The sequence below is a fragment of the Canis lupus genome, chromosome 7, assembly GCF_048164855.1.
Source record: "Canis lupus baileyi chromosome 7, mCanLup2.hap1, whole genome shotgun sequence".
Lineage (NCBI taxonomy): Eukaryota > Metazoa > Chordata > Mammalia > Carnivora > Canidae > Canis > Canis lupus.
Window position 1 is genome coordinate 58,034,030 of NC_132844.1, and position 22,529 is coordinate 58,056,558.

At 41.6% G+C, this 22,529-nt stretch overlaps 1 protein-coding gene across 3 annotated transcripts in view; it reads left to right on the plus strand.

Moving 5' to 3' along the window:
• Positions 1-22,529, plus strand: part of RCAN2 (regulator of calcineurin 2) — a 260,146-nt gene that overhangs the window by 159,213 nt on the left and 78,404 nt on the right. The window contains exon 1 of one of the 3 annotated variants that reach the window (XM_072832790.1): positions 3,710-4,037. The exons of the other annotated variants lie outside the window; for them this stretch is intronic. Within the exon in view, the coding sequence (XP_072688891.1) occupies positions 3,951-4,037 (87 nt within the window). The 5' untranslated portion in view covers positions 3,710-3,950. Of the gene's footprint in view, positions 1-3,709; positions 4,038-22,529 lie in introns of those variants that run through there. 3 annotated transcript variants of the gene reach the window in all.

Here is a 22,529-nt window from a genome sequence, read left to right on the forward strand (position 1 = left end):
CTTGGATAAATCCTAAGATTTTATCACCACTTCAGCTGGGAAGGGTGCTCCTGAGCAGAGCTGTGCCAGGGTTCAGCTGTCAGGAATGGGGGTGATCACTAAACTTCATGCCCATATACCTTCCTGCAAAGACCTTCCGAAAACTCCTGGAACAGGAGGCACCTCTTTTGGGTTGAGTCCCCCTACTTGTCTTTTAAGATGCATTCATTCATTTACTCATCCATTCATGCATCAGATATTTAATAGAGTGCCTCCTAAGTGTCAGGCACTCTTCTAGCCCTTGAGAATAAGCAGTGAGCAGAATAGGCAAAAATCTCTGCTTTTGTGGAGATTAAATTCTAGTTGGGAGAACACACAATAAATAATAAATAAGTGAACAGTAATTTCAGAGAGTGAAAAGTGCTATGAGCAAAATTAAAGCAAAGATGGTGGGATAGTGATTGATTATGTGTGTGCATGCCTGTGTACACATTTTATTTTAGGTGATCAGGAAGTTTCTCCAAGGAGATGGTATCCGAGCTGAGAGATGAGGATAGGAAGTATTGAGCCCTGAAGAGGTCTGGATATGTTCAGACAAAGGCAATAGCAAGTACAAAGGCCCTGAGATGAGAAAGAGCTTGGCGCGTCTTTGGAATGCCAAGAAGGCTGTGGATGTGGGACATGGAGAGCACACAGGAAAATATGAGATGAGATGGGAAAGCAGGGAGGAGCCACGGTATGTAGGGCCTTATAGTCACCAGCCTGGGTGCTTATATACATATCCCAGACGCCTCCAAGCCTGTCAATCATCCCCCAGCTATAAAAAGTACATTCTATCTAGAAAAACAGGACACTCTTTTAACAAGGAAGCCCCCTAGAGGCTCTGGTCTATAGGAAAATGACTGCTTTTGTATAGGCAATTGAATTGTATTATATATCCAATTTGTTGAACCAACCTGTTTTAAAAACCCAATAATTTTATTTTAGAATCACTGTATGCCCTCTCAATGCATATAATTCCACCCTAAAACACTATTTACTCAACTTAATATTTGGTCCCCTTGTTAAAATACAGATTCCTCTGTGATGTTACCAGTCATTTCATGCTAATATAAATGAATTGAAAGCTACATCCTTGAAAAGAGGTTTTAAAAGAGGAAAGCATAAAGTTAGTGGTTGCTCAAGCACAGGAAGGAATCTTCAGTGCAGAAACAAATCAGAAGGGAGAAACTAAGGATGCATCAGAAGAATATACTTATTTTACAATTTTGAGTGGGTCTGCTTCCTGGATAGACTAACGTCCTCCTGCCAAGACTTATCATAGCAGGGCTCTTTTTCTTGAAATAACACATGTGAGTCCTTTCTAGCTCTTTCCTAAATAGAAAGTGTGAAAGAATGCACAGATCCCAGTGACTACAGTGCGCTACTCCTACTGCCTTGCTGTTCCTTGATGGGCTCTGGACATGCATGCTGGACCTAACCTCTGCAGATGAAATGTTTTCAGGACTGAAACAATGGTGGTCTGGAAGCAGCCCAATCAGCTGATGTGAACAGACCATAGACATCACTTCCAAGCTTCACATTCGAATGACTTTTATATCATTAGTTGCTTGAAATCAGCCATGATAAGAATATTTACACCACAGAAGTCAGCAAACACTGAACATTGGACTTTTCTTTTCAGAGAGCTTATTGTTGGACACTCACCAGCATGCCACTGGTATGAAACTTTAAAAAAAAGTCAAGTTTAGCATATACCATGGCATATGAAAATAATAGCTATGTCTTTGTTTTGACCCTTGAACAGATGTCAGTGGTATTCAAGATTAATTCATCATTGTATATACATTACACTTTGACTGTATTTGTGTGTACATAAACTCCATTTACCTTCTCAGAAATTTTCCCTGGCATTCCATGGTCAACTGGGTGGACACTAAGGGTATGTCAAGGCTTTGAGTCATCTGGTTCTTACTCCCTTGTCTCCCCCTGGCTCCAGTCAAATTTAAGCTCCAGTGTGCCTTGCACCTCAAATAACATATTCTTTTTTTGGCCCGAGCATTTCTAGTCTGCTGTCCCTGTCTGATGGGCATCAAGGAGAACGTGGCCTCACCCCTTCCCTTACCCATGTTTCAAGATCAGAGCAGAGGCCATGTTCTCCTTGATGCTCACCTGCCACAGCTGCTCTCATTACCCATTGCTTTTTCTCCAGTGCTGCCACTAAATGCTGTCTGTAGCTCCTCAGCCACCATCGCAGCTGCCACTGCCTCATTGTATAGATGTGTGTCTCCATGTCTTATCTCCTCCACTGGATTTTAAGCTCCATGAGGATAGTGAATTTTGCTAATTCATCGTTTTATCCTTAAGAGCATCTGGTGCAGAGCTTTGCATATAGTCATCACTCAATAACAGTTAAATTATATGCATAATATGACTTCATATTCTCGATAGTGCCCTGGATGACATAGTAAGTGCCACACAGATACACACACACACACACACAAACACACACACAATTTCATCCATCTAAATATTTGTATTTGCAGACTGTTTTCATCTAGTGTGGGAAATCTCTTGTTGAAGGGAAACACTAGATCCAAATGTAGTCTGATGAGACCCAACCATAAAACTTGTACTTTTAGTCTGGAAAATCATCTTTCTCATCTGCATGCAAAGTTGGAACGCTTTGTCCAATCATGTATTAGAAAGGCACCAATCTGTTGCAAATCATGACCCTCTGATGGCCACCAGAGATGCAACTGCACTCCTACTGGGATCAGATCCTGCTAGAATGTTTGTGAGTTCTACTGGCACTTTTACAACTAATGATAAAATAAAAATGAATCTGATCTTTTCTCTTTGCTCACTCCTGCCGTCAAAGAAGGCTATTCCTGTTTGGTTGATTCATTAAACAATTATTGCCTTCTTTTTCCACTCCACTAAAGTCTCAGATATAAAGGTGAATTATCCATGGCCCTGCCCCTCAGCAATTCACACTCAGGAAGAAAGACCAAAAAAGCAAACAGACACATTCAAGTCTCAGGCGAAATAGAGCCCCGAGGCTCTGACAATGACCCACATCAGTGCATTTGCCCATTAGACTCTGCCATCTGTCCCTGCATGAGACGTTTTCTGTAGCTCCTTTTCCACGATGGCTTTTGGTTTGAATGACCTTGGAGATAACCTGAAATCTCATGCTTGGAAGGGTGCTTTTAGAGTTACTGGTCTGCACTTACGTGCCTCAAACAGAATTTCAGAAGCCTCTAATTATCTTCTCCTACCAGGCCACCTAAATGACTGACGACCAGCTCTTCAGTCACTCCAAGAATGGATTTCTATTCAGCCTGTGCCCGGGATGCATTAGGATGCCCGGAACATGTGTGGCTGCTCCGAGAGGCACAGAGCAATTAACAGGGGCCAAGCAATTTGCAAAATGCCTCAACTTCCTGCTCATCTCTGAGGCAGAAAATTGTCACACCTTAACCTCAGGAGGCTCATCTGCAGAATTATTTACCCACCCTCCCAATGCAGAGCCTCTCGTGTCAGATTCTCCCCCTTGCTTTTTGCAAACATAAGCACTCGGCTGAAACAACGGCTATGACTCAGTTCCTAGCTAACGCTGCCTGAATTGATTTAGTCTGAGTTCAGATTTAGCACATAATCATGTTCAATTTGCTCCACTGCACTGCCTAGAGATAAAAGGCTTGGGGGAAAAAAATAGCTTCAGCTCGTGTCAGTCTTGGTGGTGATGTCATTGCCATGAGAGAGCCGGGCCGTTCATTACTCTGCTGTGCAGCCTGAGACGCGGGCTGCGTGCGTGCAGAGGGAGTGGGGCTCCAGGTGCCGAGCGCCGGCGATCCCCAGGGCAAGGCGACACCCGGGCCCGCCACGGCCACATCCACCTGGAGGCTCTTCCCGTCACGCACAGCTCTGAGGTCGCCGAGCTCTTGATTGAAAATTCGGGAGGGGGAATGCCAGCCCCTAGCATGGACTGTGATGTTTCCACTCTGGTTGCCTGTGTGGTGGATGTCGAGGTCTTTACCAATCAGGAGGTTAAGGTATGCACCTGCAATCTATCTTTCCATTGTTGCTGTTCCTGAAGCCGCTGGGCAGAGCCTTTTTAGCTTAAGGAGAGAGGACTTTGGCTAATAGTTTGCAGCTCACAGTCTGCGCTAGAAATGCAAGTGGTGAGTGCGTGCCTGGGTTAATTAGAGTTAAGTTAGAAGAGGGACTGGCACATTCATTTGGAATGTGATAAGGTCAACCATTGTCTGTTTTTTTCTGGTCTTTTCTATTAGGTGATTCCCCAGTCATCCCTCTCACAGTAGACATGTTTTCGTAGTCTCGCATCTGTGTCAGTAAGGACAATTTGCCGGTCCTTAATGTCGAGAGGGGCATTCATCAAGGATTAGAGGAAGAAAGCACACGTAATAAACATCGCACCCCGGATACCCTGATAGCTGGGCAATAACCCCTTCACGGCACGTTACTCAACTGTGCCGTGTGATGTGGTCCTCAAATTGAACAAAAGCTGTTCTACAGACGGCAGTTTCAATCTCTGGCTCTCTGGAAATTAAAGTTAGAGAGCAGCCACTGAAATTTTCTTTGTCAGGCAAAGGAAGCAAGTCGTTTTCCCTCAGCAGTTGTCCATAAAGAAAGTTTAGGCATAAATACATTTTGCATCCGAAGATGGAGTATTCCAGGCCTTTGGTCCCCACAGATTGTCTGCAGCAATTGTTTAATTGTCATGGGTAATTTTCCCCTGCTGATAGTCTTGTTTTCCTCCATTTGGTTTTATATTATGAAAAAGATTCCATGCCTATAAAACGGGAGTTTGATGCCTTCTCTTATTTTTCAAAGAAGAATTAGCAGAAGCTTCTTATTTTAATAGTTCACACAGAGAGGACAGTTACTCATTGTGTAATGGGAGGAAGCAAAGGGGAATTACACTGCATAATCATTTTCTGCCCTCACCTTCGTCTTTACTTAAAGGAAGATCCTGAATTCTGCATTGTTGCGTGTGTAGGTGACACCCTGGGGCTTCCCAGGTGGGGATTTTATGTTCACTAGCATAACACTTGGCTCTGTCATTCAGGACTGCGGTTTTGAACACTCTCTTGACACGGATTCAAGAATCCGATTTGTTGTTCCTGCATATTTCAAATGTGTGGCTCCGTGTTTAGCAGTTCTTCTAGTGCTGTGCAAGTGTCTACCACCTGTCATATTGAGGCTCAGAAAATTAGAATATAATGCTTTGGCGCTGCTTATGCTTGTGTCTGGGGTGGAAACATGCATGCAGAGACTCTCCATGCTGCCGGTCAGACCTGTCATAGCACTCCAGGGGAGAGAGCAGCCATCAAAGCCCCTCCAGTTTAAAACCAACTTAAAGTCCGGTGCGGGTAACTGAATGGAGAGACATCTTCCAGCAGCTGCTGGAACAGAATTCCGTGTATGTCAAGGCAAACTTCATAGTTCTCCTCTGTCCTTAACAGTTCTCTGTTGATTACATGTGTGCTCTGCAAACGTCATAAGATAATCTGAACTTTTTTTTTTTTTTAGTCTGAGAAACAATAGAGCATTTTGATGAGGGATCTGCAGTTTGCAAGGTATTGTGGTTATTCAGGAAGGAGCTTAAAATATGCTTATATGATGGATGTATCAGTGATAAAGACATACAATATTTCATAAGGAAAGGGAGTGTTTTATGGAATTAAGGGGACACAAGATTCCTACAGCTGGTTGTCCTTGAGCGGCTGGGATGGCTTTGTGGAACAAGTGATACTTGAAGATGGGTAGATTTTGATACAGAAGAGAGAAGGCAAGAGGATGGAAAGCATTCCATTTTGCAGTTGAGTGAGTCAATGCACTAGACTGCAGTAGGATCTCTATGAGGGATTGGAGGGGAGAGAGGAGAGTGAGTCAGGGCCACATTATAAAGCAGCTCACATTGTTCATCAGAAATTCATGGAGTTTTCTGGGAGGACTCGCAGCAGAAAGATGCATTAGATATCTTTACTGCTAGACACCATTGAATCACGATCGTTTGCTTCTTTGGGCAAGGTACCTAATCTTTCTTGTGCCTTATTTTCTCACCTGTAATGTAGGTATAACAGTAGTTTATACCTCATTGGCTTGCTAGGAAGATTAAATAAAATTATACATGTGAAATAATTAAGACAGTGCCTGACACATGGTGTTGAATAACTGTCACTGTCATCTTTTTAGACATCCTCTGAAGGTGATACGTTACTTTTGCCAGTTAACTGGGATTTCTTAACTCCAACTGAGTTTACAATGACAATCCAGGACACAGAACCTGTTTTCCCTCCCAGATCCCCAAACACACACACACACACACACACACACACACACGCATGCACACACACAAACTTAGAAAACATAGCTCTTCCTTTCAGACATCTAATCATTTAGTGTAATGGTGACATTATTAAGCAAAGATCTACTTTGTGCTTACTACAAAGGGGAAAAATGAGCAAACTGAAGCAAGCCAACAAGATTTGTTAAGAAAAATCACATGTTCCTTGTTTAAAAGTGAGCATTGCTTGTTGTCAAGAAGAGACGTTCAAATGTAAAAATTCTGGCATCAGGGATCCCTGGGTGGCGCAGCAGTTTGGCGCCTGCCTTTGGCCCAGGGCGCGATCCTGAAGACCCGGGATCGAATCCCACATCGGGCTCCCGGTGCATGGAGCCTGCTTCTCCCTCTGCCTGTGTCTCTGCCTCTCTCTCTCTCTCTCTCTCTCTCTATGTGTGACTATCATAAATAAATAAAAATTTAAAAAAAAAATTCTGGCATCAGTGTTTCTACAAAGGTAAATTTCGTTAATTACCAATCTCCCATACACGGTGGAGAAGGAGTTCCTTTCTTCAAAGTCTTCAAAGTCTGTGTTAGAGAAAAGGGAGGCACCTGGGTTGGGGTTTGTCTCACCTGCATGCATCCAGCTTGCTTGACCTCAAGCTTTTTTACATTTTACAGACTCTCCCTTTATACATATAGTGCACTTGGGAAACCACATACAACCAGCAGGCACTCTTCACAGATGCAGTGGTTTCTCTGAAAGGAGTGGAGACGTATGGAAATCTAATATTTTATTGCGACTTAAAAACCTTATCCTCAACGGAGTATCTCAGCTGGTTGCATTGAGGGCCGTTTGGGCTCCCATTTCCTAAATTTCATCAACACTGCTAGAAGAGTGACCCCCAAAAAGAAGGAAATCAGGCAAATAGAGTTCTTCCATATTTGTCTTTCTCCAGAAACTCTATTGGTGGTGGTATGAACTTAGCTGTCTGTTTCGTGGCATAAGGATGCTCAGAAAGATGAAGAAATTTGAAGCTCTCTCAACAGAAAGAAAATGATACGATGAAATGTAGATTGTGTGAAAGTGTGTAGGGTTGGTTTTGTGCAGTGTTCTTATATTTCTGAAAATAGTCTTCCTCCTCCTCAAGGAGCCAAATCCTTGGAAAAATGAATGGGCTCCAAATATGGGTAATGAAATTTCTATTTCACTTCAGTCCAGTGGTTCTTAAACCTGATTGTGTATTGGGATCCCCTGGAAAGCTTTTAAAAATATTGACAATGCCCAGGCCCCAAGCCCAGAACTTCCCTGATCTGAAAGGAGCACAGGCACAGATTATCATAAAAAGTCAGTATCTTGTCTCTTCTAGGCACAGATAGGTCCAGGTGGGGTCAGTCATGAATTACCTAGAGTACCCTCTGCTTAAACACTTTGATCCATATCCCCCAAATGAAGCAGTGTCTCTAAACTATCAGGAATGTTGAGACTCACCCAACACTTTGCCCACTTCACCACACCTGCAGTTCTTCCACCTGGTTCCAAGGCAATGATAAACACTCTTCTCCACCCCTGACCTCCATGGGTGCCTTCTCAGAGCTGCAGAGGTAGCCTTCAGAGGAATACTTCCCCTCTCCTTGGGGACATCAAAGCCTGGGACTATCCCTTCTCTGCAATGGAAGCTTCCCCTACAGGAAAGAGGTGGATGCCTCCTCTCTAAGCTAGAGGGCTTCTGATTCATATTCCATGAATCCAGTCTATTCTCCATGGGCATTCATATGGGGGGTCGGGGGGATAGGGAGCTGACCGAGGTCTTTTCTATTCATTAGGAAATAGGCAGAAGACATGGGCAGGCCTTATTAGAACAAAATTTCAAAGACTCTTGGAGCTAGAGATTTGTTCATTCTTTCAAAAACATGTGTGTCATGCACTTAACTACTTTCCAAGCAATGCTTTAGGCACTGGGAGTTGGACAAGACAGACATCCCTGCCCTCACAGAGTGTATAGTCTAACAGGGGAGGTAGACAGTCAACTAGTAAACAAACAAATGTATTCTGTAATTTCAGGTAGTGATAATGACTATGAAGAAAAATGAAGCAGCAAGGGAATAAATTGTTGGAGGAGGGGTTGCTTTGAGGGTCCTTTCTGCTCCAATTTCCTGAATTTTACCAAAGCTGCTAGAGCAACAGTACCAAAAAGAGGAGGAAATCAGGCAAATAGAGTCCTGCCATATTTGTCTTTCTCCAGAAATTCCATTGACCACTTCTGAATGAATGGCCAGTGGAACCATTTTTGGGAGGTGACAGTTTATTAAATGCCATTTTTCCAATGTCATTCAGAGATCTAAATGAAGTGAGTGAGAGAGCCATGTATAGATCTGAGGGCAAACCATTCCAGTAGAGGGGATAGTAGATGCAGAGAGAGCCATCTTATTTGAAGTTCTTCTGTTTTACTCAGCCCTTCATTTAACCTATTTCAGCCATTCATTCACTCAGGGAACTACTGAGGCTATTACTATCCTATGCTATTATGTAGATTTTTGAAAAGATACTTTCTAGAAACTGTACTTAAACTGATTTCATCATGCTACATTTTAAGCGTGTTGATTCTTTGGGGTGAGGAAGTAATACAAGCAAAATCTATTCTCAGCATAATAATTCTTCCTATGCTTGGAATCTTAGGGTTACTATAGGACTTCCCCTTGCCCCCTGTTTCTGAAAAAAAAAAAAAGATTTTAAAAAATCTTTTTTTAAAGATTTTATTTATTTATTCATGAGAGACACAGAGAGAGAGGCAGAGACCCAGGCAGAGGGAGAAGCAGGCTCCACGCAGGGAGCCCGATGTGGGACTTGATCCTGGGTCTCCAGGACCATGCCCCGGGCTGAAGGCAGGCGCTAAACCACTGGGTCACCCAGGCTGCCCAGGCCAGGACCCTTTAAGGTAACCATAACTCCTGTTTCCTCTTCTCTGTTTTTGGAAATTCCCCAGTATCCTTCCAATCCATGTAACCTTGGGAAAGTCTCTTAACTTTTCTGAACACATGATAATCATGCTGAGAAAAATGCTCAATGCTTTGTATTTTGTTTTCCTTTTCACGTAATAGTATGAGGTGACTGATTCATGGTCTGTATCATGCTGTTGTGTGAGTTATGCAAGAAACCAGCACATCGAGGCCATTTAATACAATGAAATCTCTTTGTCATTTTGAACCACTGAAGATTTCAAATTACCTGTTTTGTTTGGTGGGAGTCGTAGGAGTAGAAGGATGGAGCAGAGCTGGTATGATACACTTTGTACTCTACTTTGAGGAAAGACAAATGACACAATTGAATATGTGGGTAATGGGTATTGCAGACTGATTTGGAAGAAACACTGTGGGTCATTTGTCAGGAAAACTAGTCAAGCCTCATTCTTATTTCTCATGCTTCTTGAGAACGCAGTGCTGGGTAGAGGGTTTGACTATAACCATGACCTTATGGCACTGCAGAGCTCTACAGGTCTTTCAGAGTCTTCAGAAACCATTGTGCTCACTCAGTAACTTAGATGACTCTGAGTTGTACATGATTTAATTTCAAAACTTGAAACCTTCTAAAGTATTCATAGTAATGTAGAATAACCAAAATGTTTACAGAAACTCTCATACTGTCTTTGATGGCTTTAATATTAAACAACATTGGTTTCATATATCTGTCCATTTTTAGTTTCTGAAAACCAAAAGGAAGTGTATCAGAGGGTGGGGTGGCATATTCATAACAGATCTTCTCCCTTTAGCAAAATAAAAACATGCTTTCTCTCAGGGCACCTGGGTGGCTCAATCAGTTAAGCATCCACCTTCAGCTCAGGTCATGATCCCAGGGTCCTGGGATCGAGCCCCACATCTGGCTGCCTGCTCACAGAGAGCCTGGTTCTCCCTCTCCCTCTGCCCGTCTGTTTCCCACACCCTGTTGTGCTCTCTCTCTCTCTCTCTCTCTCAAATATATAAAATCTTAAACAAACAAACAAAAAAACCCTTACTATTTCTCTGATAATAAAATGAACTGGAACTGAGGCCACTTTTGAAAATGAATTAATGCAAAACTGAACATTAGAAATCAACCCTTAAAATACTTTAAGAAACTTAATTTCTTAAAGGGGCCATATTGAATATTTTTTGAAGAAAGTAACAAACATATTTCAGAAAGTGGGAAGAAGTGATTTTATGCAAGTGACAGATGCTCCTGAGAGGGTTAACAGACAGATTTCTCAGCCACCTGTCATGTTAGGGGAAGACAAAGTACAGTATCCAGCTAATGACATTGTCAAGCAGGGAAGTCAACTAAAAGCTTACTTATCTGTTTAAGGAGTCTTTTAACTGTTGGAAAGTAACTGAGACAGTGACAGTTTCTACCTCTAACCTAAGTGTCAGACTTAAGGAGAAACAGCAAGGATGATACAACATTTTTGGTAGCATCATTCTCCTAAAGCAATAGATTGAAATGTAAAACTCAAAGAGTACCATTTGCATCTGATTCTATTCAAATACAGCTATCAATAATTTATAATTTCCTGTTTTAGTACTTCTGATGAAGCTTAGAATTGATAAGGAAAAAATGATATCTGAAACATTTGTTATCACTTGATCTATTGAGGTTGTAAGCTTAATAGGCATCGTGACTTTGTGGTGCTCCACTTTCCGGGGAGGTCATAAACTCTCCAGCCCACACCTGATCTAAAATTTCTTTATGTGAAGAAAATGTGTCCCTGCCCAGCTGTAAATCTAAGCTTATTCCAAATACAGCTTAAAATGTCATTTAACAATGATTTTTTAAAGATTTTATTTATTTGAGAAGGAGAGAGAGAGCTCAAGCAGGGGGAGGGGCAGAGGAAAAGGGAGATGAAGAAACAGACACCTGCTGAGCAGGGAGCACAACATGGGGCTCAATTCCAGGACCCTGAGACCAAGACCTGAGCAGAAGGCAGACTTAACTGATTGAGCCACCCAGGCATCCCCATAATGAAGATTTCAAGCAGGTAAGTTATGTCCTCCCTACTCTATCCAGAATGGAGAATTTAGCAGCAGTTGAGAATAAAATATCTACCAACTTAGATCTTCCCTAGAAAATATTCACTATATGCGCTTTCATGTTACTCCGTTGACTAAATGTATCTAGGTGGAAAATGCACACACACACACAACAATATATTGTATATATATATCTATATGCATATAGATATATATGTATATATATATATATAATATATTTTTCTTTTTTTTCCCCTTCCATGAACATTGAATGTTCCTTCTGTGCTAATGCAGCCTATCTAACTAGCTCTTAAACTTGCCAAAGGATTAAGAGTCCAGAGAAGTTTCCTGGGTAAAAAAGTTGGGCAGAACACTAAACAATTCCTGCAGTCAGAGGAAACACTAAGGAACCCATGGCCTCTTCTTTTACTATTCTAGACCAAAGGGATGTGTGCATCCTTCCAGTCTTATAGCCCAGTTACTCTCCTCAGAATCCAATAGGCCAGCACTGAACTGTGAACATTTTTGTTACAGATTTTCAAAAAGATCTTGACCAGCTTCCAGAAAGATGATGTTAGCATATTTACCCTTCTCTGTTGGACTATGGACCAGCTCTCATCCCTGAAAATAACACCTTCCTTAATATTCTACTTGTCTCAGCAATAAGGTAGTTTGCTCCTTAGTTGTAAGAATTTTTCCCCCATCTCTGCTGGTTCTAAAGGAATAATGAGCAGTGTTCCTGTTGTGTCCCAAAGATTTGATTTGGGGGAGCCATTTAATAAGTTGATCATTAAACATGATGATAAATGTAAACCCCAAGAGATTTTCATCTCCATGGATCAATATCACATGTTATCAAGATAAATAATTTAGAAATTCTAACAACTCTTCCCATTCACTGAGTACTAAGTGCCAGGCACAAGACACACACCCTGTATTCCTTGACATCCCCAAAATAGGCCAACGCATCTATTTTCTTGCCCTATTAGAAACAGGTTCCTGATCAGAGAAAAATTTTGCACAAGATCACACAGCTATTTCTTGGAAGAACTGGGACTCAGACTGTGGTTTGCTTCATTCTTTCCACTACTAAAGTATTCCTAAGGATTAATTAACAACCCATTAATTAATTATTGGGAAAATAAGATGTAAGTCTTAGAGGATAACACGTTGACCTCACATGTAATATTTCTTCTAGTATCCAAAAACACTCTTTGGCTTGTATTTCTTATCAGAGGCAGAAGTACTACTTTTATATAAATCAGTAGTTGAGATCATTTTACTTTTCTCAATAAATCTAACATTGTGACAATTCTAGGCATAGCATCTGTTCTGGATTTTATTTTAAAATTTGTTTCAAATAATAATGCCATCTTGTCAGGGAGATAAAAGGAAAGTCTGCTGGAAAACCCAGGGGACTCACCAACAGACTGACAACACCTGGTGTGACAGCTCTTCTGTCCCTTTCCTGGTGTCACCAAACATTTTCCATTGCTGGGAGAGGGGTGATCTGTGAAGAGGGTTGGAGCCGCAGTGGTGAGAGTGTTTAATCACAATAATAATTTTTACTGGGATCCCTGGGTGGCGCAGCGGTTTGGCGCCTGCCTTTGGCCCAGGGCGCGATCCTGGAGACCCGGGATCAAATCCCACGTCGGGCTCTTGGTGCATGGAGCCTGCTTCTCCCTCTGCCTATGTCTCTGCCTCTCTCTCTCTCTGTGACTATCATAAATAAATAATAATAAAAATAATAATAATAATAATAATTTTTACTTATTTAACTTGTGGACAGGGCTCTCCTAATTATGCAAAACTCAGCTCTCTCACAGGACATTTCCAAGGTAAATAAGATTACACAATTCATAAGGTGAAGCTGGAATTAGGAGTTTGTTCACAATGTAAGATCTCTTGGGGTGAAGAGATTGTTGTAGCCTGCACCAATAGTACATCTAATAGAATTGATTTCCCTTCCTATGACTTTCCTGTGCCTTTAGGTATTGACTAAGACAATCATCTCAGGCCACCTTTCCTAGAAAAGGAAATGTAAGCCATAGGCACACTTAATATAGCAACAATATATTGAGTACTTACTATTTGTCGTATGCTGCAAATGCTTTTATTCATTCATTCATTCATTCATTCATCAAATATGTATTGAGTGCCTTCCTTGTTCAAGGAGACACAGAGATTTGGATGCAAAAGCCTGTGCTCTGTCATGATGCAGTGTCGGCCTTTATTCCACTGCATTTCATTTTTCCCAAAAAGGACCACGCTGTTTCAACCTCTAAAGAAGCCTCCTTTGCTGACGTAGGGCAAGTGAGAAGGAAGCAAGCCTGGCCTCCAAGTCAGACACCCTAGTTAGAATTCTCTGTTTGGCTACTTGGACACTTACTGATTATGTAACCTTGAACAAGGAGACTTACTTCTTTGCCTCAAGGTTCCTCAACTACGAAAGGAACAAAATACTTGTACCTACCTCATAGGTTGGTGGTGAGGAGTACATGCATTTCAGTATACAAAAAACTTAACACAGGGACTAGCAGACAGAACAGGCACAAGTTAGCCCTCATCACCACCACCACCGTCATCATTTTCAGTATCAGTAGACTTCTTATTTAGTTTTTGCGTTATCTTACCAGGGCACTTTACCTTCCCTGCCCCTATTATATCAGACTCTTCCCCTACAGTTTTCAACTCAACTTTGCACTGGGGCAGCAGTGCCCTTCCTTAGTGATATTCTGAGGTCACAGAACTAGAGTGGAAAGCCACTGGCTCAGCAAAAGTGTGAAGAACCACAGACGCAGGCAGGCAACAGGGATGCTGCAATTCTCGGGCTCTGTGTCTTCGCTGCTTTATGACTTTTCTTGTCTTTTCCAGATGTCCGTAGGTAAATGCCCCCTTGAGAGCAGGAGGCAGCAGGAAATGAGGTGTCTGGACAAACAAGAAGTATCCTCACTCTGCAGCCACTCGGGGGTGAGGGGGAATGAAGCCACGTGGAAGTTGCCAATGTGACTGAGTTAATGGAAAGGGATGGCATCTGGAAACCCCCACCCCACCTTGGCCAAAATTCAGTGGTTCCCATCACGCAGAATAAAGCCCAAGTCCTTGCTGTGGTCCTCAGTGTTGATCGGACCTTGCCCCTACTGCCTTGTCCATCTCCTCTCTGTATTTCTTCCTCTCTTTGGACTCTAGCTACCTTGCTTCCTGCACATGCCAAGCATCCCCTCTAGCTTGTGTTTGCTGTGCCTGCTACTCTGAATTCTCTTCCTCCTAGGAGTCCACCTGACTTGCTCCTCTGTTATGGAGTGATTCCTTGATTACCCAGTCTAAAATAACAGCCTGCTGGTCACTCCCCACTTCTTGCCCTGCCTTGCTTTCTGTCACAGCACAACCACAAGGTGGCATATTGTGAGTTTCTTTATTGGGTCATTGTCTATATCCATCCTCTCCCACCAAATGCAAGCTTCATGAGGGCAGGGGCTTTTCCCTTTGTCCACTGCTCTGTTCCTGGAGACTGCCTTGCAGTAACAATGAGAAAATGTGTATTAACGAAGGAATGATAGACTCCAATTCTCGGTATCCTTGAACATGCAGTTAGACCACCTTCTTTGAAAGGGAAGGGAAGGTCTAGGTTTCCAGACAAAAGGCCAGATGTAATAAGCAGTCAAAGAGAGGTATATATGGTAGGATGCCAAGGTTTAAGGCAAGATGCCCATTAAAGTAAAGAGAGGTTGAACACAGAACCTATTTCTTCAAAATAGATTTAAATACCTCTCTCTGAGCAGGAATTTTAAATGGGCTTATAGACTATTTTCTCCACAGTAATGCTAAACTATAATTGCAATACTTTCAATATTGACCTTCACTTCTCATTTCTATTTTAAAACTGCGGAGATAGGTGGAAATTAGATTAATTACCCAAGCTGAGCTCAATTCCTCTTTTGCTTAATAGGCTTCTTGCCCTAAAAACTCTGTATCCTGCCATGTGCACCTACCTCTGACTGCTCATTAACTTGTTCCATAAAACTAGTAAACAATTCTGTGATACTTAAAAAAAAAACAACAATAAACAAGAACTGAACTAAAAGTGCTACTATTCATTGCCTGAATAAAGAACCAGTAGATCTGAATTATTAATGAGCAGGTTAGTGGATGGTCTATTTTATATTCTCACATTGTGAGGAAATGCTCTGTAGTTTATAATGCTCAGCAAAATAATATTCTATATTTAAATAACACTTACCCTATTATTAACAACAATCAGATTTACATAAGCCTCAGGGGACTGAACCCTCTTTCATTGAATGCTTGTTCTTGCCAACCCTTTGATGCAAGTGGGAAGTATTCTCTCAATGAGGAATTCAGGTTAGAAGTGTTCCTCCAAATTATGTCACCAATCAATAGTGACTTTAAGTTTGCTTATTTTTATATCACATTCTCATTGCATAGTCTTGGAGGTGGAACCAAAAAGCAACTTCATATAATGGTCTAGTGGAAAGCAACTTGGTCTTTGGCAGCAAAAAGACCAGGATGCATGCTACGTCTTATTTATGGATTTTCTTATTTATGTAAAAAACAAGATACAGATTTGGGTTAAGGCTATTGGGATATAAGTGATCAATACATTATTATTGATGCCTGTGAGGCATCTCATCCATTCCTCCCACATTTATCAAGCATGATGGGGCACTGTAGTAAGCACTATCCCATACTTGGGAATTCAGGAATGGAGACATGCCCCTTCAAGAAGTTCACAGGTTGATGGAGGAGTGGAGGTGGTATATAGATACATAGAGTTTAGGAAGCACTACAGTTTGGGTAAGCCTGGTATGCTTTGGCATCTATGAGAATAGATTGGTGGTCTGGGATGATGATAAACTCAAGGAGATAACTCTTGAATTACAGCTTTACAGGCTAAGTAGGTGTTCAATAGATGAAGGAAAGATGGAAGTAGGAGGGGGTTCCTTTGAGGGTGGAAGGGGCCTGCATCACAGCAGAAATGCCAGGGAGATTGGTGATGCTATGAAGTAGTGCCTGAGTGGCTGCTGGATTGTACAGAGGCCGGTAGCCCACGTTATGAAGGTGTTGGATCTTATGCTCAAGTCCATTTGGATTGGGCCGTGGAAAGCATTCTAAGCAGAGGAGTGACTCATCTGCCTGTCTGACAGAAAGTCTTCTCTGCTCGTCGTGTGACTGTGGCCCTACCAAGGTTGATGCTGCAGAACCATCAAAGAGGAAGGGGGCGGCCACATCCCAGACAAACAGGAAGAGGGCCTACAGACTCAGTGCAGAGCCCCAGCATCTCCAAATTACTGTGATAATTGTCTTTGCTTAGCCCTCTGTCTTTTCCTTTTCAGGAGGAAAGAAATCAAAATAGGCAACCATCTGCAGGATGTCATCAGGTTGCCATTCAACAAGGTTGTTCTTGGGGAAAGGAGGGTATATATGTTAGCACTACACTTAGGGTATTCAGGAAGTACATTTGCTTCAGCAGGCAGGCACTGATTATCTTCTAGAGCCAGGAATCTAAAATCAGGAATCCAAACCCTAGTCCCTGCCCTGGGGAATCACTTAGTCTGTGGGCAAAGGAATTATACAGTCACAGGCAGATGTCCTTTATCCAGAAAGTCTTCCCTAATGCCTCTTCAAATTTTTAACATAGAAATCCAGTGATGTTAAATGCAGGGCCTAGAATCTTCTGCGCCCCGCCCCCCCCCCCCCCACACACACACACACATGCTGAAAGCAAATAAACATGAGGAACAAACAAACAAAAAACAACTTAATATTATATTATTGCTAAAATATGTTCACAGAGGCCAAAATTCCCTTCATAAATGTGGCATACATGAAACAAAGAGAAAGAAACATTTAATGCCATGTCCTTGTAGTTAACTGTTGCCATCATGCTGGCTGTCTTGCCTCAGTACAATAGTCAACATATAATAGCTGCTAAATAAAAGTTAGATGGGGCACTGAATAAATGGTGCCTGAGTTTGTGGCTGGTCTTGTTTTAGGCAGCAGGATGGAAGAAGGGGGAGTGAGGGGACCCTCTCTGTCTGTCAGGGCAGACTCCAAAAGCTGCACTCATCCACATCATTATCCCCCAGCTTCAGCTGGAAAATAGGGGCACATGGGCACAAGTGGATGCAAGAGAGACTGAGAATGTTCCTGGTGGCCCTGTGACCAACTAATAATCAGGATTATTACAGAAGGAGAGGAGGGTGGATATGGAGTGAGGAGTGTCAATTTCTAGTACAGGTGACAATACACCCTTTAAATAAATTACTTGAGAACTTACATTCCAGAATTCACATATGTTGAATGATAGCACAGAAAGAGTTAATGAATCCTCAAACCACACAGTCTTAGGAGAAATTTGTCCAGTTTCATGAAACAGGTAAGCTTGGATCTGGAGTTTGAAAAAGCATGGCTCCTACTAGACACTCTCCAATGTACCTGCTTCCCTTTAGAGCAGCTGGGGAAATTAGAAGCCAGTAGACAGCCTCTTCAGTCCCATCTCAATGCCGTGCATTTGTCCATGCTGACTGAGTTTTGTGCACACTTACCCTACTTTATGTACTGCTGCTATCTACTTGGGTAGTTCTGTCTTTTTGCAGAGAGATCTTTATTAACAGATGTCAACTGATCTCTAATCAGATCCAGAGTATCTTTCAGATCCTTTGAAGTCATTGGATAGGGCTAGCATTATGTTGAAAAAGCCAGCAAGTCTCTGCCCCATGGCTACTGAGGTGTCTTAAGCCTTCTTCTGCCCTTCAGAGATGCAACAAAGCCCATGATACACCAGGAACTGTGCGGAGATGGAAAGAGCTGAACCAGGAGCAAGTAGCTTAATTTCTCTAATAGTCCACTGGAATGAAAGATCCCAAGATAAGCAGTAGGTGGCATGCAGATGGAATGGATTTTAGAGCCAGACCAGCCTGGGCTGGAACTATGACCCTAAAAGTTACCAGTTCTGTAATCTTGGGAGGTTTTCTTTATCTCTGAATCACAGTTTTCTCATTTGTAAAGTAGATATAATCATGCTATTCTTCAGGGTGTTATAAATGGAATAAGAATGTACTTAAAACACACAGCCATTCCATAAATGGCTATTATTTTTCTTGCCTTTTTTTCTCTAAAAATGATGAAATACTCTAAATTCAACTGAGTCCAATCATGAGACTTAGCTCTGTTAAAGACAGCAGTTTTGCTCTATTGTAGATCACATATTAGCTCCAGTCACAAAATTATATGTCATTTTTCTGAAATCCACACAATTTTCTGAGTAACATTCTTGCATGGGGCATCAACCATTTTAGTGAAAAAATAAAAATCCATCAAGTCTTTCAGGGCTGCAAAAATGATAAGACAGATAAATTCTCCCATGAGATTGCTAATATTGATGATACCAATTGCTTCCTTTGGTTCAACATTGTGGCAAAAATCGAAAAGTGTTAATAGCAGCTATTTATTTGCCAATACTAAGGTGAGAAAAGCAAGCAGCAATTTTGTGTTGGGTCAACTAAGATATTTCTATGGAATAAATATGAGTCTATCTTTATTCTTTTTTATGAATATCAGGAAACAGTTTCTCCACTGAGTGTATTGGAACAGGACACTATGTGCCCTCATTCGGTCCTCCTTCTAATTTGTGTTATAGAATAGAAGCTCTAAGCACAAACATTTTATAAAGACTTCCTGGTGGTGTACCAGCTCCAGATTCTTTCTTGTACATAGAAGTAAAATAAGCCCAAAAGTACTTTAAGCTCTTGAGTCTGAATGAGTATAATATAAACTCTGAATGTCTCAACTTCCCCTTGAACCTTCTCTTCTGCTTGATCCACCTACATAGTTTTTCCAGGCAATTATTGTCATTACCCAGGCTTGGAGTCTGGAACCTTTCTCACCAGCCCCTTTTATTGACTTAAAATGTAAGCAAAACCAAATCTTTTCAAGTCTTTTTCTACTAAATCCAAGTTCACAAATTGTTTATAAGTACCTAATCTGAATGGAGCACCATGTTAATCCTCAAAGGCTAGAAAATTTGTTCCCTCAAAATCATATAGTCTAGCAGGGCTGACTAGTGTAAGTGCCCAGAAAAAGGTCCACATTTAGTATCATGAGGCTTCCAGGAATCATGGCTCACTTCAAGTTGGGCAAATGAAGACCAGCTTCATCTAAAAGGTACATCTTTAGATCAAAAGCTGCAACAGAGCCACCTTTGAACCAAATTTATAGGTTGGTTTTATTTGTCCTGTACCATGTGGTTTTACTAAATTTAATTCATTAGTAGCCTTTAAAAATTACATAAATTTTATGTTTAATATCTACATCCTATCTTCTCTTTAAAGATTGGTAGAATTGGCATCCCTGAATCTCTTTTTCCACAGGCTACCATTGACCTCCCAGAATTATGGTGAGAATTAAACAAAATACTTTGGACAGTCTTCAAGAACTATATTGTCATCACCTCCTGACTCTATTTCTTGGCTCAAGTTGAGCTAAGTCTGCTCTTTTCAACAAAGCAAGCATTCTGTAATCCCCACCCCTCTCTATCGTCCTACTACACACATCCTACTGCAATGTTTGCAGAGTAGGGGAAGATAATGCTGTAGAGGGAGGAGTGAAGATAGGTAATGTTGTGAATGACCTTGAGCAGCAACCAAAGCATTGTAATTAATCCCATTAGCCATAGGAATCATTTGAGTGTTAAGAGCCATAATTGAGGAAGATCACAGGACCCCAGGAGTCCAGCCTAAAAAGGAGAAAGGAAAAAAACATGAAGAGGGAGAGGGTAGAGGCAGGGAAATCAGTAAGGGGGCTGTTACAATTGTTTAAACACCCATGTCTCCATTTTTTATCCCTCTTTCATAATCATACATGGAAATTGTGTAGAGTGAACTGGAAAGAATGGTGGACTAGAAGAAAACTGGGCTCAGGTTATAGGTCTGCCCTTGGTAGCAGAATGCATGGGCAAGGCCTGAGCTTTCTCGGTCACCCATGCTCATGTTTGAAATGGCAATGAGGATAATATTAATCCAGGCTTATAGTGAGGATTGAGCAAAACAGTATTTGGGGCAGCCTTCATGGACTGCATTATCATCACTCCTGACTTTATATCTACACATTTCTCTTTATCAGCATATTCACCTCAGTCTCTCATCTATTGATCAGTTTTAACTCTATCCAAATTCTTTCCAAGCTTGGAGCCCTCTAAAGCTTCTCATTATTTTTTGCCTCCTTTGTTGAGGCTTTAAGTCAGGACTTCAGGGTGGGAGGAACTTGAGAGACAACAAAGGGCTCCCTACCTGATGTAGATATGTCCTCTCCAGTATTCCAGCCTGTCTTTGAACCCCCTACCCCCACTCCCCCCATGATGGAGCCCTCCCTCATTCCTTAGTGTGACTGTTTTCATGACTCTTTTTTTTTCTCTGAACCGTGTGACTTCAACCCTTTGTCCTAGTAGTGGTAGTATGCTCTGTGAGTAAACCGAGCAAGTCTGCCCTTTCTTTGCCAGAAAAAAAATGCTTTTGTTCTTTGTTTTTTGTTGTTTGTTTTTTAAAGAGGCTCCATACCCAATGTGGGATTTGAACTCATGACCCTGAGATCAAGAGTCACATGCTTGACTGACTGAGCCAACCAGGCACCCCTGCTTTTGTTCTTTGAAGACAGTTACTCTGTCCTCCTTCACATATCCAGATTTTACTTTCTGGACTAAATTTGAAGTTTCTTCAGCTTATTGTTTACATGACATGGTTATAAATTTCCCACTCCTATCCTACAGGTCTAGCCTAGCTTACACCATATTTCACACTGTCAACAGCTGTTCTTCCCTTCCCCCACTCACTCAGGAGTTCTATGTTTAGTTGATTTGGTCTCATTACACTCTAGACTCTGCCAAAAAGAGGACCCTCCACCCCACCCAATCCAACATTTGCCTTCCCTATTCCTTAGTTCAGACTTCTCACATTTTGTACTGCAAAGAGGCCAGTTGATCTAAGAGTTTATGTTCTCTGGAATCATTGAGGAAGCCATATTTGGCTGTACTAATAACATTAGACAGTGATGAGTGTTTGCTGTTTGCCAGCCTCTCTACTTTAGTGTGTGTCTATATCATCTCAGAGAATCTTCACACTCCCATGGAAAGTAAGTACTGTTATTGCCATTTCTCTTTCACAGCAGGGAGAGTAAGGCTTCTGGAGATATAAGGAACTGTCCTGGTCAGCCAACTCAAAAACAGCAGAGCTAAGATCCCAACTCTAGCTGCCTGGCCCAGCCTCTCTGTGCTCCTCAGCACTGCACTGGGGCTCCTCTCCACATCCTTGTTTAATGCCTATTTCTGAATGTCCTTTCATTTGTCTTTTTGTTGGATAATTTCTTTAGGGCTTTCACAGAAAGTCCTTTTTTTTTTAAACAGAAAGTGTTATTACTATTATCATTACTCTAATGCATGAAGGCTTCTTTCCTTCCTTCTGTTTCCTTCAGAAAAGCCTCTATTACCATGGGCTGACCACCACCATCTGCAAGATTTCTAATGAAGCATATTAGGGGATGATCCACAGAGAAGTGGATATTTTTGAACACCAAGCATTGCAGTGCATACCCTCATCTCTCTTCATTCCTCTTCCTTGCTCTATTTTTGTCCACAGCACTTATTTTATGATATATTATATAATGCACCTATTTATCTTATTAGCTGTCTCTTCTAGCTATGACATAAGCTCCACGAAGACAAAAATGTTTGTCTTTTTTATTTATTGCTGCATCCCTACCTTGGCACAGATTAGGAACACAACAAATATATGCTGAATTAATGATACAATAAGAAAACAATTTCATCACCTTTGAGCATATACTTTTGAGCTTGAGGTTCATTTTTCTCAACTACCACCATGACCCCCTGCCTTCCCTCTCTATCCTCACATATACCCTCTAGTTAATATCTATTTAGCCTTGAAACCTCAACTCACCAGGGCTTTGATTTCTGCCAGAGCCCTAGCTGATCTTTGAGGCACACACGCTTTCCTCTGTTTCCTTAATACCCTGTGTTTGTCTCTATCATCATATCTGCTGCATTATATTATAGTAGCCCATGCTTATAGATGTCACCTCACTAACCCTAAGCTCTTTGAAGGCAGGGACACTATCTTTCCTGACTTCTTCATGTTTGTCTCTCTAATACCCAGCACAGTGCCTGGCAAAGAGTTAGTGCTCAATAAATCATTAATTAATGAAT